Source organism: Anabrus simplex, chromosome 2, assembly GCF_040414725.1.
Source record: "Anabrus simplex isolate iqAnaSimp1 chromosome 2, ASM4041472v1, whole genome shotgun sequence".
Classification (NCBI taxonomy): Eukaryota; Metazoa; Arthropoda; class Insecta; order Orthoptera; family Tettigoniidae; genus Anabrus; species Anabrus simplex.
In genome coordinates, this window is record NC_090266.1 from 759257696 (window position 1) to 759271913 (window position 14218).

The 14218-nt window shown below is 38.9% G+C and overlaps 1 protein-coding gene across 1 annotated transcript in view; it reads right to left on the minus strand.

The window, feature by feature from the left end:
- The window catches only part of LOC136864440 (protein white-like), a 199026-nt gene that overhangs the window by 101252 nt on the left and 83556 nt on the right, over positions 1-14218 (minus strand). The window contains exons 9-10 of the mRNA XM_067141438.2: positions 12852-12983; positions 1564-1792 (exon numbers count right to left, since the gene is read on the minus strand). Of these exons, the coding sequence (XP_066997539.2) occupies positions 1564-1792; positions 12852-12983 (361 nt within the window). The remainder of the gene's footprint in view (positions 1-1563; positions 1793-12851; positions 12984-14218) is intronic.

Here is a 14218-nt window from a genome sequence, read left to right on the forward strand (position 1 = left end):
ACTGCAGGAAGTTGAAGAACTCCTACACATTTTTTTCTCAAGATAATTTCCATGATTTGAATGCAGTGTTGTTCCCAGCTACTGTTATCACCCGATGGAACTCTTGGTTTCGCTCTGTCCAATATCTTGGCAAGTACTTCACACCCCTGGTAGAATTCTTCAGCTCTCTTGATGGGAATTCCCTAAATAGCAGTGGCCGTTCAGTGTTGGGTATGTTTAGAGATCAGGACATGCTTCCCATGCTGAAAGTTCAGATAAAATGTTCCACAGATATCTGTGAAAATTATTTCAGCACTCACCGTACCGGAGGGATCGTCCTATCCATATGCTCACTAGTTGTGGGATGATATTTCCACTATTTGTGGAGAATTAAAGAGGTGTGCTGACGGATGGTTTAAATTGGAAACAAGTGACCTGCTGGAGAGTTGCAGAAACAATACAAAGAAAGATGAAATTAAGGTGCAATTTAATCAGTGTATGCTTAAATACATAACTAATCTCCCAAAGCACATGGGCGTCAGTGATACTAACGTGTTTTTCAACGAGGTGTGCAATTTATTTAATTCTGCAGTTGCCGGGAAAAAATAATGCTCTGGATCCCAAATCACTTGTGTCTTTGAAGCATAAACTGCTATTTTTTGAAGTGTCACTGTTGATTAGTTTGTTGAGGTCTGCGAGGCATATCACCAACAGATGCTGCAGAAGATTAAAATGAAAAAGAAAAACGCTGATACTCTTCAATTGTTGATGGTACTTAGTTTAAAGTTTGCTTCCTTTACCTCGGCCTACGAACAGTGTTGATGTAGAGAGGTTTTTAGCAAGTACAACATGACTGTAACTGATAGGCGGTCTCGAATGAAGTAGGACACCATTGAAACAATTGGCATGTTGTACCTCAATCGTCATTGAAATTCCTCTTCCTTGTAGGTTTGTTGTACGGTAATAAATAAATACGTTCAGAATAGTACGGTATTTTTCACTTTGAAATTATATGTGTAAATTTGTAAATATGCACATTCGTGTATTCAAAACTGCACGACGAGCAATGTGTAATTAAACAGTATGATTTGACTCCCAAATGTTGTGTGTGCAATTTCGCAAATTACGCCTGTTTTTAACAAATGTTCTACAAAACGCTAAATTTAAGAAATGTAGATGTTACAAAACGCAAAATTTGAATATCAAAACGCCAAATCTCTGATTTTTAAATGCTATGAAGCACGAGCTGTAATGATACATATGTTGGTTTTTCACTTTTTCCATAGTATGTTGGCTACAACTACAGGTATACTGTACCAGTAGTAAATCCTAAGTAGAGAATGGATTTTTGTACAGAATTAGGTTAGAGTGCAAACGCATTTGGCATGCACCAATCGTCTAACATGCTCTACGGTTATGAAGGGATAGTCGCATGTATTGTAGGTGTTTTAATAAGTCATCCCTGTACCGTCTGTGCAAATTTGAATGCAGAATCATTGTGTGGCCTGCCTGTAGAGAAGCTTCAATAATTTTGCATCTTAATCTGTTACTGCATATAAAACCGGCAGTTGCGAGAACACTTACCGAATGATGTAGCGACGTTAGCCACCAGCGTGACGATAAACATCGCCAGAAAGAAGCGTTCAGGTGCTGGGTTGAAGCCCACCAAGTAATACGCTATGGCAGTGAAGATAATCGGTATGGCAATGAAGATAGGAACCTCGGCTAGCGTTTTAGAAAGAAAATAAACATCGGTGCGATACATCCCATTGAAGTGCTCTCTCATGAACACCGGTAACTCACTGCAGAACACCTGCACATAACAATTGCAATATTTTCAAACTGGGCATCAAGTGCGAAGTAATAAAATTTTATTACACTTTTAATAAAACATACTTGAGTATAAATGAATTGATAACATGAACTGTTAATGTCACAATAGGTAATTCGTAATTATTAAAAGGAAATATTCTGCTCTCTAATAATAATAATAATAATAATAATAATAATAATAATAATAATAATAATAACAACAAAAAGGGAGTAAATATTGGTCGACTACTCAAAATAAAATTCATTTGCATTGTTTGTCCTTCGCAGATGATCTAGCTATTCTTTATAACAACAGACAAGAAGCAGTTAAGGCCTTTGAAGAACTTTACGAAATTGCAGCTAAGGCTGGACACAGATCATCTGGTCATTGTAAAAATCAGAATTCTTGCTAAATGGAGGAAAAGGCTGAATAGAAATATACAGAGAAACCAAAAAATCTATCACGTATATGTACTACAGGATGATAGAGTAGAATACTTATATCAAAACAGCTGCAACAGTATTTAGTTCAGATTCCGACATGTACTGATATTAATGAAGAATGGGAAATCATAACCTCAGCAATTCAGAGGGCAGCAGATGAAGCCATTGGAAGGAAGAAGAAATTTAGGAGAAAAACTGGGCTTAAAGTATGGAATAAAGAAATTTCAGAAGCTGTGAAGCAGAAAACAAATATTATACTTGAAAACGATACAGTATCGCACCCCACAAAATGAGAAGGAAGAAAAATAGCAGGAACAAGGTCAAGTCACTAACGAAAAAACTCAAGCAAGAATCATGGGATAGATTAATAAACTCAATAGAAGGTGATATCCACGGTAGGCAAGAGATGGCGTATAAGTTAATGAAGCACCTCAACAGTGATGAGAGAGAAACTACTAATATAAATGTAATCGAAGAAGAATCATGGATACAACACTACAAAGAACTGTGGCGTAACGGAGAGTATGTAGAGAGTCAGGAAGATCAAGATATAGATAACGACGTTGAAGGTATTGGCCTAATAGATATTGAAGAACTTAATACTGTTCTGAAATCCTTCAAAAATAGAAAAGCACCAGGTTAGACAGTATAAATATGGAGTTGTTCAAATATGGTGGGATCAATCTTAAATTTAGATTGTTACTGTTCCTGGATGTGTGCGGAACACAGAGGTGGTGAAAGAAGGTGCGGGCTTGAATGGGTCTAAACACAATATCAAGAATTGAATTAAAGTTTTAACAAAGGTTGTATTTCTTTCAATATCAAAAAACAAACACATTTCCACTAATTGAAATAACAATCAAGTACGACATTCTTGAAACCAGATTTGGAAAAATCCAAGATTCAGAACTTTAACAATTTTGGGCTTCAAGCCCCTAGTTTTACAATTTCAGAGATACCGGATCCAGTTTACAAAACTTTAATACCAAATAAGGGACAATTTAGTCAAGGGCAGAAATCCCCTAATTCAAGAGCACTTGATCCCTAAATACAATATCTAGCCTTCCAGAGGCATTCTTTACTATTACAAAACTTTGAATAAGAGCTAACCGGTTCTCAGTTTCTTACAGCCCGCTCAAGGCAATGTTACATCAAAATGTTACACTCTCTGGCCTCACAAGGCAATAATTACAAATAGAAATAGTTTTATACAGGGGTATCTAGTACCCAACCTACAGGGCCTTTGCGAAAAAAAACAGGTTAAATAAACGGCTCGAACACAACCAGAACGGATTCATACACTGCGCTTCCAGATAATGAAATGTTAAAACCTACAGGGCTCTCGGCCGTTGAAACTGGGGCTAGTCCCAAACTTCTGAGGTGGCGCGCATGGAAATAACTGTAATACATTACAGGAAAGAAAAGGTTGCGAAATTGTAGTCACCTCAAACCAAAATGAAGGGGAGCTCGAGATGGTAACTTACTTTCTATTCCCGATTTACAGTTAAGGATTTTATGAAGTTTTACATTAGCCGAAAGAAAATTTACATTTTAGAAAAGTATTTTACATAGTTAAGATTCGGACCTTCCCCTCAGATAAAGTTGCGGAGACAGCAAGAAAGATAGAATTTACTTGGCCATTACCTAGTAGATGTTCTGCCGGCCGAAGAAAGAGGCGCCCCGCCTCCTGCCTTAACACACACACTTAGAAAGACGGCGATAAATTGACAAGGAAACTGGAAAAGCCGCAACTTAAATACCCTCAGGGAAGGTTTGAGAGAATTCAAGACTAAACCGGCCACACCCTCTCAAAATTTATTGGTTAACACAAAGTGAACAAGAAATGCTGGATTGGTTGAAAATTAATTACAAAATTTCCTGATTGGCTAGATTCAAAACTGGCGGAAAGAAAAGGAAGTGTTGCCAATCCAAAAATAAATGAACATAGATTCAGTTATGAAAACCTAGAAATTCGAAACTTCTTTAAGTTGTAAGTTCTTTCACCATGCACCAGAGTGCATGGTCAGAATTTTTGGTAGTGTCATCTGTGGAAAAAATGTCCAAACTTCTTGATGTATTAGCAAACAAACAAGGAGAAATTCAATCAGTTTAGGAAACTTCACAGTAACAAAATTACTTAATATTTCAGTAGTGACATCTTCTGATTACAGTTCCAAGTTCATGTAGTATCAGTTTCAACTTTTGTTCGATAGATGGGTTTATTAAGGCGCTTATTTTGAATGAGCGGAGTTGTGGTGTACCTCCCGGTACAGTTACATTTAATTAATCTTTGTTGGAAAAGAAGAAATATACCTGCAGAATGCAACAAAACTAAAATAATATCACTTTTCAAAAAAGGAAATCATAGTTTTTGTAGTAAGTATCGAGAAATAATTTTATGAAGTGTTGGCTATAAAAAATATATAAAATATATGCTAAAATAATAAACAATAGACTTTAGATTATTGCACACAATCTCTTACTGGAAGAACAATGTTGGTTTAGAAAAGGCAGATCCTGTACAGATAATATACGTAGTACAGTCATTAAGTTCTGAGACTTGACGCCTGGAGGACAGGCTGCCACACGACTCTGTATGTTGCGCACGATGCCGCATTACACGGCGTACACCTATACAGAACCATATCCACCCACAAAATAGCCGCCGTTGGCCGTTAACCACTTAAACAGAACCACACCCACCGTCAAAATATTCGCCGTTGGCCGTTACATACGTTTGCCAACGTTGGTATAGCTGCTGGAAGCACCGCTAAAAGCAAACACCATGTTTCATCTCCAGTTATTATCCGGTTGAGAAACGTCTTATCATCGTCAGCACTACTAATGAGGTCACCATAAATCATCATGCGATCATCACATTGGTCTTGGGATAGGATTCGTGTTACACTGTGCTGGGTAACACGAGACATGTTGAGGTCATCCGTCAGAATTTTGTGGCAAGTACCATGGCTGACCCCTATTGCTGCTGTGAGATCGTCTACCGATTGGGAGCGGTTAGCACGCACCAACGTTGTAACTTCTTGGATATTACGTTCCGTCCGAACTGTGACTCAATGCGTCCTCACAGTAAACCTGCTGCATCATTTCAAACGTTTCGACAGCGGTTTTGCCTAATTTCCGACAGAACATGATGGTTGCCCGTTGCTCAAACTGTGACATGTCAAGGTCCGACGTGTGCATTCAAATCACCGTCACAACAACGACCGTACGTCACCTTCCAGTGCATGCACTAAACTGTCCCTTGCAGGGACGAGAGACTAACTGGCATGGTACCATACTACGGCGCCACCTATGCGCTATAGTGCACCAGAGCGTCATCATGCGGTCAGTCTCAGAACTTAATGACTGTACTACTTGTTTAGCCTCAAACAGATACTGGAAAAGAGAAGAGAAGAGAAGAGAAGAGAAGAGAAGAGAAGAGAAGAGAAGAGAAGAGAAGAGAAGAGAAGAGAAGAGAAGAGATTTTAACTTGAATATTTATGTCGCTTTGTCGAATGTGAAAAGGTGTTTGATAGGGTAGAGAGAGAACAGTTATGGAATATAGTGGTAAAAAATGGATACTCTATACATCTTATTCAAGTTAACCAAAGTCTGTACAAAAGGACGAGAATTGTGTTAGATCTAAGATACAAACTAACGGAAGCAATATTAATTAATCAAGGCGTATGCCAGGGATGCAGCCTCTCTAAAACACTATTCAATATACATATACATGAAGTAATCAGAAACTGGAAACGAACTGTGCACTCTGGAATAAAATTGAATACAGGCACATACATAAATACATGATCAATTTATCCTGCAGGAAGACGAAGATGTACTACAGAAATAAATCCATCAGTTAAACAAAATTTGTAAAAAGTTATAATCTTCGGCTATCCAGAACGAAAAACAAAGTTATGGCATGACAAGGGAAGTATCCTCTCAGAGCGAAGATAGTAATTGATAATCAACTAGTGGAACAAGTCTGAAATTTTAAGTACTTTGGTTGTGGACTATCTTTTAATGATGATGACGAGGTGAAGAAGAAGCTTCACCGATTTCAACATATGTGTGGGACGATTCGCCGAACACTGAAAGGAAAAGTAAGAGAAGATAACCAACTTAAATACTATAAGACTATAGCTGTACCAACTTTGTTATATGGAAGTGAGACATGGGTGGATAAAACAAGATATTGTTGTTGTTGTTTGAGTCATCAGTCCATAGACTGGTTTGATACTGCTCTCCATGCCACCCTAACCTGTGCTAATATTTTATTTCTACATAAATACTAAATCCTATATCTGCTCTAATCATCTTGTCATATTCGTACCTTTGTCTACCCCTACCGTTCTTACCACCTACACTTCCCTCAAAAACCAACTGTAAAACACCTGGGTGTCTTAAGATGTGCCCTATTATTCTATCTCTTCTTCTGGTCAAATTTAGCCAAATCGATCTCTTCTCACCAATTCGATTCAGTATCTCTTCATTCGTGACTCTATCTATCCATCTCACCTTCCGCATTCTTCTGTAACACCACATTTCAAAAGCTTCTATTCTCTCTCTTTCAGAGCTAGTTATTGTCTATGTTTCACTTCCACGATCCAAACGAAGGCTTTCAAAAACAGCTTTCTAATCCCTACATCAATGTTCGAGGTGAATAACTTTTTTCTTAAAAAAGACCTTGCTTGCTTGTGCTAGTCTGCATTTTATGTTCTCCTTACTTCTACCATAGTTAGTTATTTTACTACCCAAGTAACAATAGTGATCTACTTCCTTTAAGACTTCATTTTCTAATCTAATACCTCCTGCATCACCTGACTTTGTTCGACCAAACTCCATTACTTTTGTTTCGAACTTATTTATTTACATCTTTTATTCCTTCCCCATGACTCTGTCCATACCATTCAGCAATTTCTTCAGATCTTTTGCAGAGTCAGATAAAATAAAAATCATCGGACATCTCAGGGTTTTGATTTCCTCTTCTTGAACTTTGATACCCTTTTCAAATTCTTCTTTGATTTCCTTTCTTGCCTGTCCTATGTAAACATTGAAAAGGAGAGGGGACAAACTGCAGCCTTGCCTCACTCCTTTCTGGATTGCTGCCTCTTTTTCAAAGCCCTCGATTCTTATCACTGCAGACTGATTTTTGTATAGATTGTAGATAATTCTCCTTTCTCGGTATCTGATCTCGATCACCTTCAGAATCTCGAACACCTTGGTCCAATCAACATTATCGAATGCCTTTTCTAGATCTACGAACGCCATGTATGTGGTCTTGTCTTTCTTAATTCGATCCTATAAGATCAGACGTAAAGACAGGGTTGCTTCACGTTTTCCCACATTTCTTCTGAAGCCAGACTGATCTTCTCCCAACTCAGTTTCAACTTGCCTTTCCATTCTTATGTAAGTAATACATGTTAAAATTTGGCAGGCGTGAGATACTAAACTAATGGTGCGGTAGTTTTCACACTTGTCAGCACCGGCCTTCCTGGGAATTTTGCCGAAAATCAGATGGCACTTCTCCTGTATCACACATCTTACACACTAAACGGAATAACCTCTCCATGCTGGTTTCTCCTAAGGCAGTCAGCAATCCTGAGTGTATGTCATCAATTCCCCGTGCCTTGTTCCTACTTATGTCGCTCAGAGCACTGTCGAATTTTGACCTCATAAATGGGTATCCCATGTCATCAGCATGAACAGCCTCTTCTTGTTCCAGAACACTATCATCTACTTTGTCGGTAGATGCAGAGTGGGTCTCGGCCCTCAAGTGGCCACGGCTGGTCCGTGGTACAACAGCTCTGCACTCTGACCGGCCAACCGAGCAGAGAAGGGATGGCCACGTCTCTACCGTGGTTCTACGCCTCTGTATTCGGGAGACGGGACAGGGCTGGACCACCCAGCTGGCAACAACCGTCGGCTATCTTGAGAAGGGTTTAGCAGGTTGTGGTCAGAGTCCACGTCTGCTCCTGGGAAGGTCTTGCAATCCAACACCTGGTTTCTAAATCTCTGCCTAATCATAATGAAGTCTATTTGATACCTTCCAGTGTCTCCAGGTCTCGTCCATGTATACAGCCGTCGTTTGTGGTGTTTGAACCAAGTGTTAGCCAGGACTAAATTGTGATCGGTGCAGAATTCAACCAGCGGGCTTCTTCTTTCATTCCTTTGTCCCAATCCGAATTCTTCTACTGTATTACCTCCTCTTCCTTGGCCTACCACTGCATTCCAGTCTCCCATCACAGTTAGATTCTCATCACCTTTTGCATACTGTATTAAATCTTCTATCGCTTGATATATTCTTTCGATTTCTTCATCATCCGCTGAACTAGTAGGCAAGCACTATTGTGGTGGGCATTGGCTTGGTGTCTATCTTGACCACAATAATCCTTTCACTATGCTAGTCATAGTAGCCTACCCGCTGCCCCATTTTCTTATTCATTATTAAACCTACTCCTGCACTCCCTTGTTTGATTTTGTGTTGATAATTCGTAATCACCTGACCAAAAATCCTGCTCTTCCTGCCAACGTACTTCACTTATACTAACTACATCTAACTTTAGTCTATCCATCTCCCTTTTCAGATTCTCTAACCTACTACAGCGATTCGAACTTGACTCGCAGAATGTGTAGTCTCGTGTAGTCTCCATCCGGTGTGGGCTCCAAATAGGCCTATAGACCTCGTGCGCATGGATATTGCTGCGCTCTGGCGGCAAGTTGCTCGAATAGTTCATGTGACTTGCTCTTGTCAGTGAAGTGAAGCAACGCGATTATCAGGCTGCGTTTGTTAAGATACGAAATCAAGTTCGAGATGGAAGAAAGTTCTACAAAGAGTAGAACAAGTTGTTCTGTGGTTGGATGTAACTATTCCTATAGAAATTGTCCTCCTGGAACGAAATTCTTCGTATTCCCAAACAATAAGCACACATTTGGTACCTAACTCGTTTAGACAAAATTGTTCGTCTCATAGGTGTCTTAGTGAACTTCAGTCCTCCGATCATTAAAACAGACGACTAGGTAAAGGCCTAAACTTAAACATGATTGTATAATTATTGAATTGTACATGATTACATCGATTTAGTTCACTGTTGTTTTTTTTTTATCTTTTCAATTTTAACTCAAGTAGAAATCATATCATGTTTGAAATGTCTGAATAGTGGTAAAATCTATGCATGAGTATGGTAACATTGTAACACTATCCATAACGCTTGAAAATTAGCGGGAGGTAATGTTCGAAATAAAACCTCCGTGCAGTGAGAATAATATTTGAGAGGAATTCTTCTTTTCTGGAGACACCCACTTTCACACTTTTCTTTGGAGAATATACAAAAAAGTCACGGGAGTTGAGGTTCAAAATATACAATGATGCCTGTACCTGGGTGTAATATACGTGAGTTTCCTTAACTTGGTATCACCATCAATGTCAATATACAAATTTGGAACATTACACATGTTCTCATCAATCACGGGCTTTTCCAAACACGAGTAAGGGAACTTAATCTCCAAAAGAAAGGGTCAGTCCTGACCTAGCACTATCCCATCCAGGCTACTAGGGTTGCTCTTCGTTTATTAACAAACCCAGCTGTGACACGCAACATTGGGACGATAAACAGAACTCCTGAAGTGCCCTCTGCTCATTATCTCTGCCATATCTCACTACAGGATTGTTTATGTCCTTAGAAATAAAAAGCTGAGTTGCCAGTTTATTAAAATCTCCACTCTGCAGTGTCATGATCTTGTTAACCCTCTGGCTGGCAGATATGTGTAATTTTCTTGGATCGAACCACGCAGGATTTTTAGACTGAGCCCTAGTCTCAATCGCAATAGCATACGTCTACGATTTTGTGACTTTTACGTTGTCATAATAAAAATTCAGGTCGTCACTTTGCAACGTGCACTCTTAATAACTGTTTGGCACTATTGATATCTTGCCACTTGACAAGTAATTTATTCCATATCATCTAAACAATTTATTAACGTGTTGAAGGTCTAATTGCTGAAGTCTTGTTTCGCTCTGTTCTACAGCATCATCCACGATAGCTTCAACAGTGGAATTGGAGATAATTAAGGATTCACCTTCACATTCGGCCTTCAAAATTCTTGTAAAAGAACAGTCTATAAATTTAATTTTCTCATATAGTTCAGTTTTGCTGAATGTTTCAAATCCCTCACTTTCCAGTACGCTACAAACTAGCCGCTTACTTAATCTGTCCTTGAACATTTCTCCTAAATGTTCACCTTTAGAATATTCTGCGGCAACATTTTTAGGTTTTTCCCATTGTTGCAGAAAGGAAATATTCGAAGAATCTCTTTCTGTATTAATATAAATGCAAAGCGCAGCAATGTGTTTACAGCATTTGGGAAGGCTTGCTTTGCATTCACACTCGGCTGGCTGAATATTCCTGTTGCAAGCGACCTGTTAAATGTTAAAACTAGACTAGCATTAATTAATGAAAAATAATTTACAACGGCAATGGACACAGAAAATGTGTACTGTATATTAAAGTTATGTTTGAAATTAATAGTCTGTATATACATATGACTTCCTCTCTCTCTTCTTCTTAATCTGTTTAGCCTCCAGGGTCGGTTTTTTCCTCGGACTCAGCGAGGGATCCCACCTCTACCTCCTCAAGGGCAGTGTCCTGGAGCTTCAGACTCTGGGTCGGGGGACACAACTGGGGAGAATGACCAGTACCTCGCCCAGGCGGCCTCACCTGCTATGCTGAACAGGGGCCTTGCGGGGGGATGGGAAAATTGGAAGGGATAGACAAGGAAGAGGAAAGGAAGCGGCCGTGGCCTTAAGTTAGGTACCATCCCAGCATTTTCCTGGAGGAGAAGTGGGGAACCACGGAAAACCACTTCCAGGATGGCTGAAGTGGGAATCGAACCCACCTCTACTCAATTGACCTCCCGAGGCTGAGTGGACCCCGTTCCAGCCCTCGTACCACTTTTCAAATTTCGTGGCAGAGCCGGGAATCGAACCCGGGCCTCCAGGGGTGGCAGCTAATCATAGTAACCACTATACCGCAGAGGCGGACACATATTAATTATGGTGCAAAAAGAAAGGTAACTATTCCTCTAAGTTTAACTGCATAAGGCGTTTGATTAATGCTCGTTTCCCTCAAACAGAAGCTGGATATTTCTTCTCCCAATCGTTCTTTCACCTGGAATATGTGATAACTGAAATATGACTTATCCCAACGAATATTCTGAAAGTCCACACAAATCTCTACGTACGACGACAGTTCAGCTTTAAATAGCTTCCTTCACTGTCACACTTGATTCTCCCGCACAAGCCACTACACACAGTCGTCACATGAATGTTCTGAGCGAGTTGCCGCTAGGAGCGCCAGCAGGTAAAATATCGCCATTCGCACGAGGTCTATAGTATGAAATACTCAGTACGTGGAAGGATCCGCTCGTTGTCTAGATGGGAACTTTTAAAGACTAAATTCCGCAAAATTAATCAAATTAATAATTTCAAGTACCTAGGAGAAGTAATTCAGCTATCAGTCTTCAATCGTGAAGCAAATAAGGAATAGATATCAAAATTACAGAAGGCCTGTAGACTCGTCTGAAACAGATATAAGTAAGAAACAATATCCTGGAACGCAAAATTAAGATATTACAAAACAGTTATCAAACCTGAAGCACGATACGCCTTGGAAACCTTGATCATTCGAGGCAGATCACTTGTTAAGGAACTGAACTCCATAGCTGCAGTCGCTTAATTGCGGCCACTATCCAATATTCGGGAGATAATGGGTTCGAACCCCACTGTCGGTAGCCTGAAGATTGTTTTCCGTAGTTTCAGCTGGGGCTGTACCTTAATTAAGGCCACGGCCAATTCCTTCCCTATCCTTGCCTTTTTCTGTTACATCGTCGCCATAAAACCTATCTGTGTCGGTGCGACGTAAAGCAATTCGTGAAAATAAAGCGAACTTGTTAAAAACATATAGAAACAGGAGAGGAAAATATTGTGGAAAATCTTTGGTCCAGTCTACTAAGAAGGAATCTGGATGAAACAGAATTCTCAGGAACTTTATCAGCATTCTGAAAAGATCACTGACACCATCAGGAAAAGGCGATTAAAGTTCTATGGCCACATTCTCAGAATGAACAATGACAGGCTCACCAAAAGGATTCTCAACCTTGCTCTCGCAACGAAAGTCAAGAACATCTGGCTTAGTGAAATAGAAAATGACCTTCAGGAAATTAGTATCCCACAGGAAATTGTTCAAGTTCGACTCCAGTTCAAAAAAAAGTAGTCAACAACCATCATTTTGCTGAGAAAATGAATACCAGGACAAATAAATCGTGGACTGAAGAACAGAGGAAAATGTTCAGTGCCCAGATGAAGAGATTTTGAGAGAAGAAAAACAATTAACACCAGCTAAATAAGTTCCATCTTGCTCCATAGATGGCATAACGCTGTAAAATAATAATAATAATAATAATAATAATAATAATAATAATGATAGATTATAGAAGCAGGTGAGTTGTAGTTCCATTATCACAAAGTGTCGCGCAGTGTACTGAAATTCTCAACACTCATCAATTTTGGAGCTATTTTGTAATGATGATGCAAAGTATCTTAGCTCAATACTCACATTAATAACAGCAAACACATTTTGGAACGTCATGTTAGTGAGGAATACGAACACGGCTCCATTTATGTTTTTCACACCATCTTGAGTCAATTGCTGCCCGTAATAGATGACGCCAACCAGTAACGCGACCATCTGTAACGTAGGAGAAAGAAAAATACAAATGATATGCAGAATCTTCTCATCTAGTGAATGGAACAAAACTCCTGAGAATATTAGGATTATGCAAACCGGACACGTTCTTTAAATCAGTTGTGTGGAATCCTAATGTAACTAGGTTTGCATTTTTCTTCTCCACATTATAGTTCTATTGCATAATATAATATACTAGCAGTTACCCGCGGCTTCGCTCACGTGGATTTAGTAAAATAAAAAAAGTAATCGTTCCTCGGTACTGTACTAAGATATTACCTGATAATCCCTAAAATACAAACATTCACCGACAAACTGTGTTTCATTTACCCCGGAAAATCTTTGTAAACCACTTTTGTGTTATTGCCTTTTGGGGCTAAGATGACTATGCAACATAGAACTGTACATATTATAAACAGTCTTCTCTCAAAGCGAAAAAAGAAAGTTTATTTCTAAAGGAGATTCCAAATATCTTTCTCCACGTCGTAACATTTTCAGTTTATGAGATAGGCTGTAAGAATCCCCATAAAAAGAATTCAACCTCGTTATCATCCTTTCCATTTCCCGAAAACAAAAAGAAATACATGTTCCTTTACTTTTAAAGGAGATTAAAAATACTAATTTTCGCGTCTGTAACATAATCATTATGTGAGATATAAGCATCCTCATGAAACATTATTCACTTATTTTTTCACTTCTTTTCACGCTCAGTTAAGTGCATTTTCCGAAAGCAAAAAGTACGTACTCCTGTATTTTTAAAGGACTTTCCATATACCAAGTTTCATGTCTGTAACTTGTTAAGATTTGACATATACCGTAGAATTACCGGTACGCGGTTTCGTAATTCACCCCCTTTTTCCATTCTCTTCAACCCCTTAAGTGGATTTTCCGAAAACAAAAAAGTACGTGTTTCTTTATTTTTAAAGGAGATTCAAAATACAGTACCAACTTTCACGTCTGTAACATCTTCAGTTTTTGACATATAAGTATCCTCATAAAATGAATTCAACTTCTTTTTCCCTTTTTCCACCCCCTCACCCTTTAAGTAGACTTCCCGTTAACAAAAAATATGTGTTTCTTAATATTAAAGGAGATTAGGAGATTCATAATACCAACTTTCACGTCTGTGACATCTTCAGTTTCTGATAAATAAGTATCCTCTAAAACGGAATTAAACTCCTTCCGTACTTATTTTCATCTCTTCCCCCCAAATCGATTTTCCGAAAACGAAGGAATAT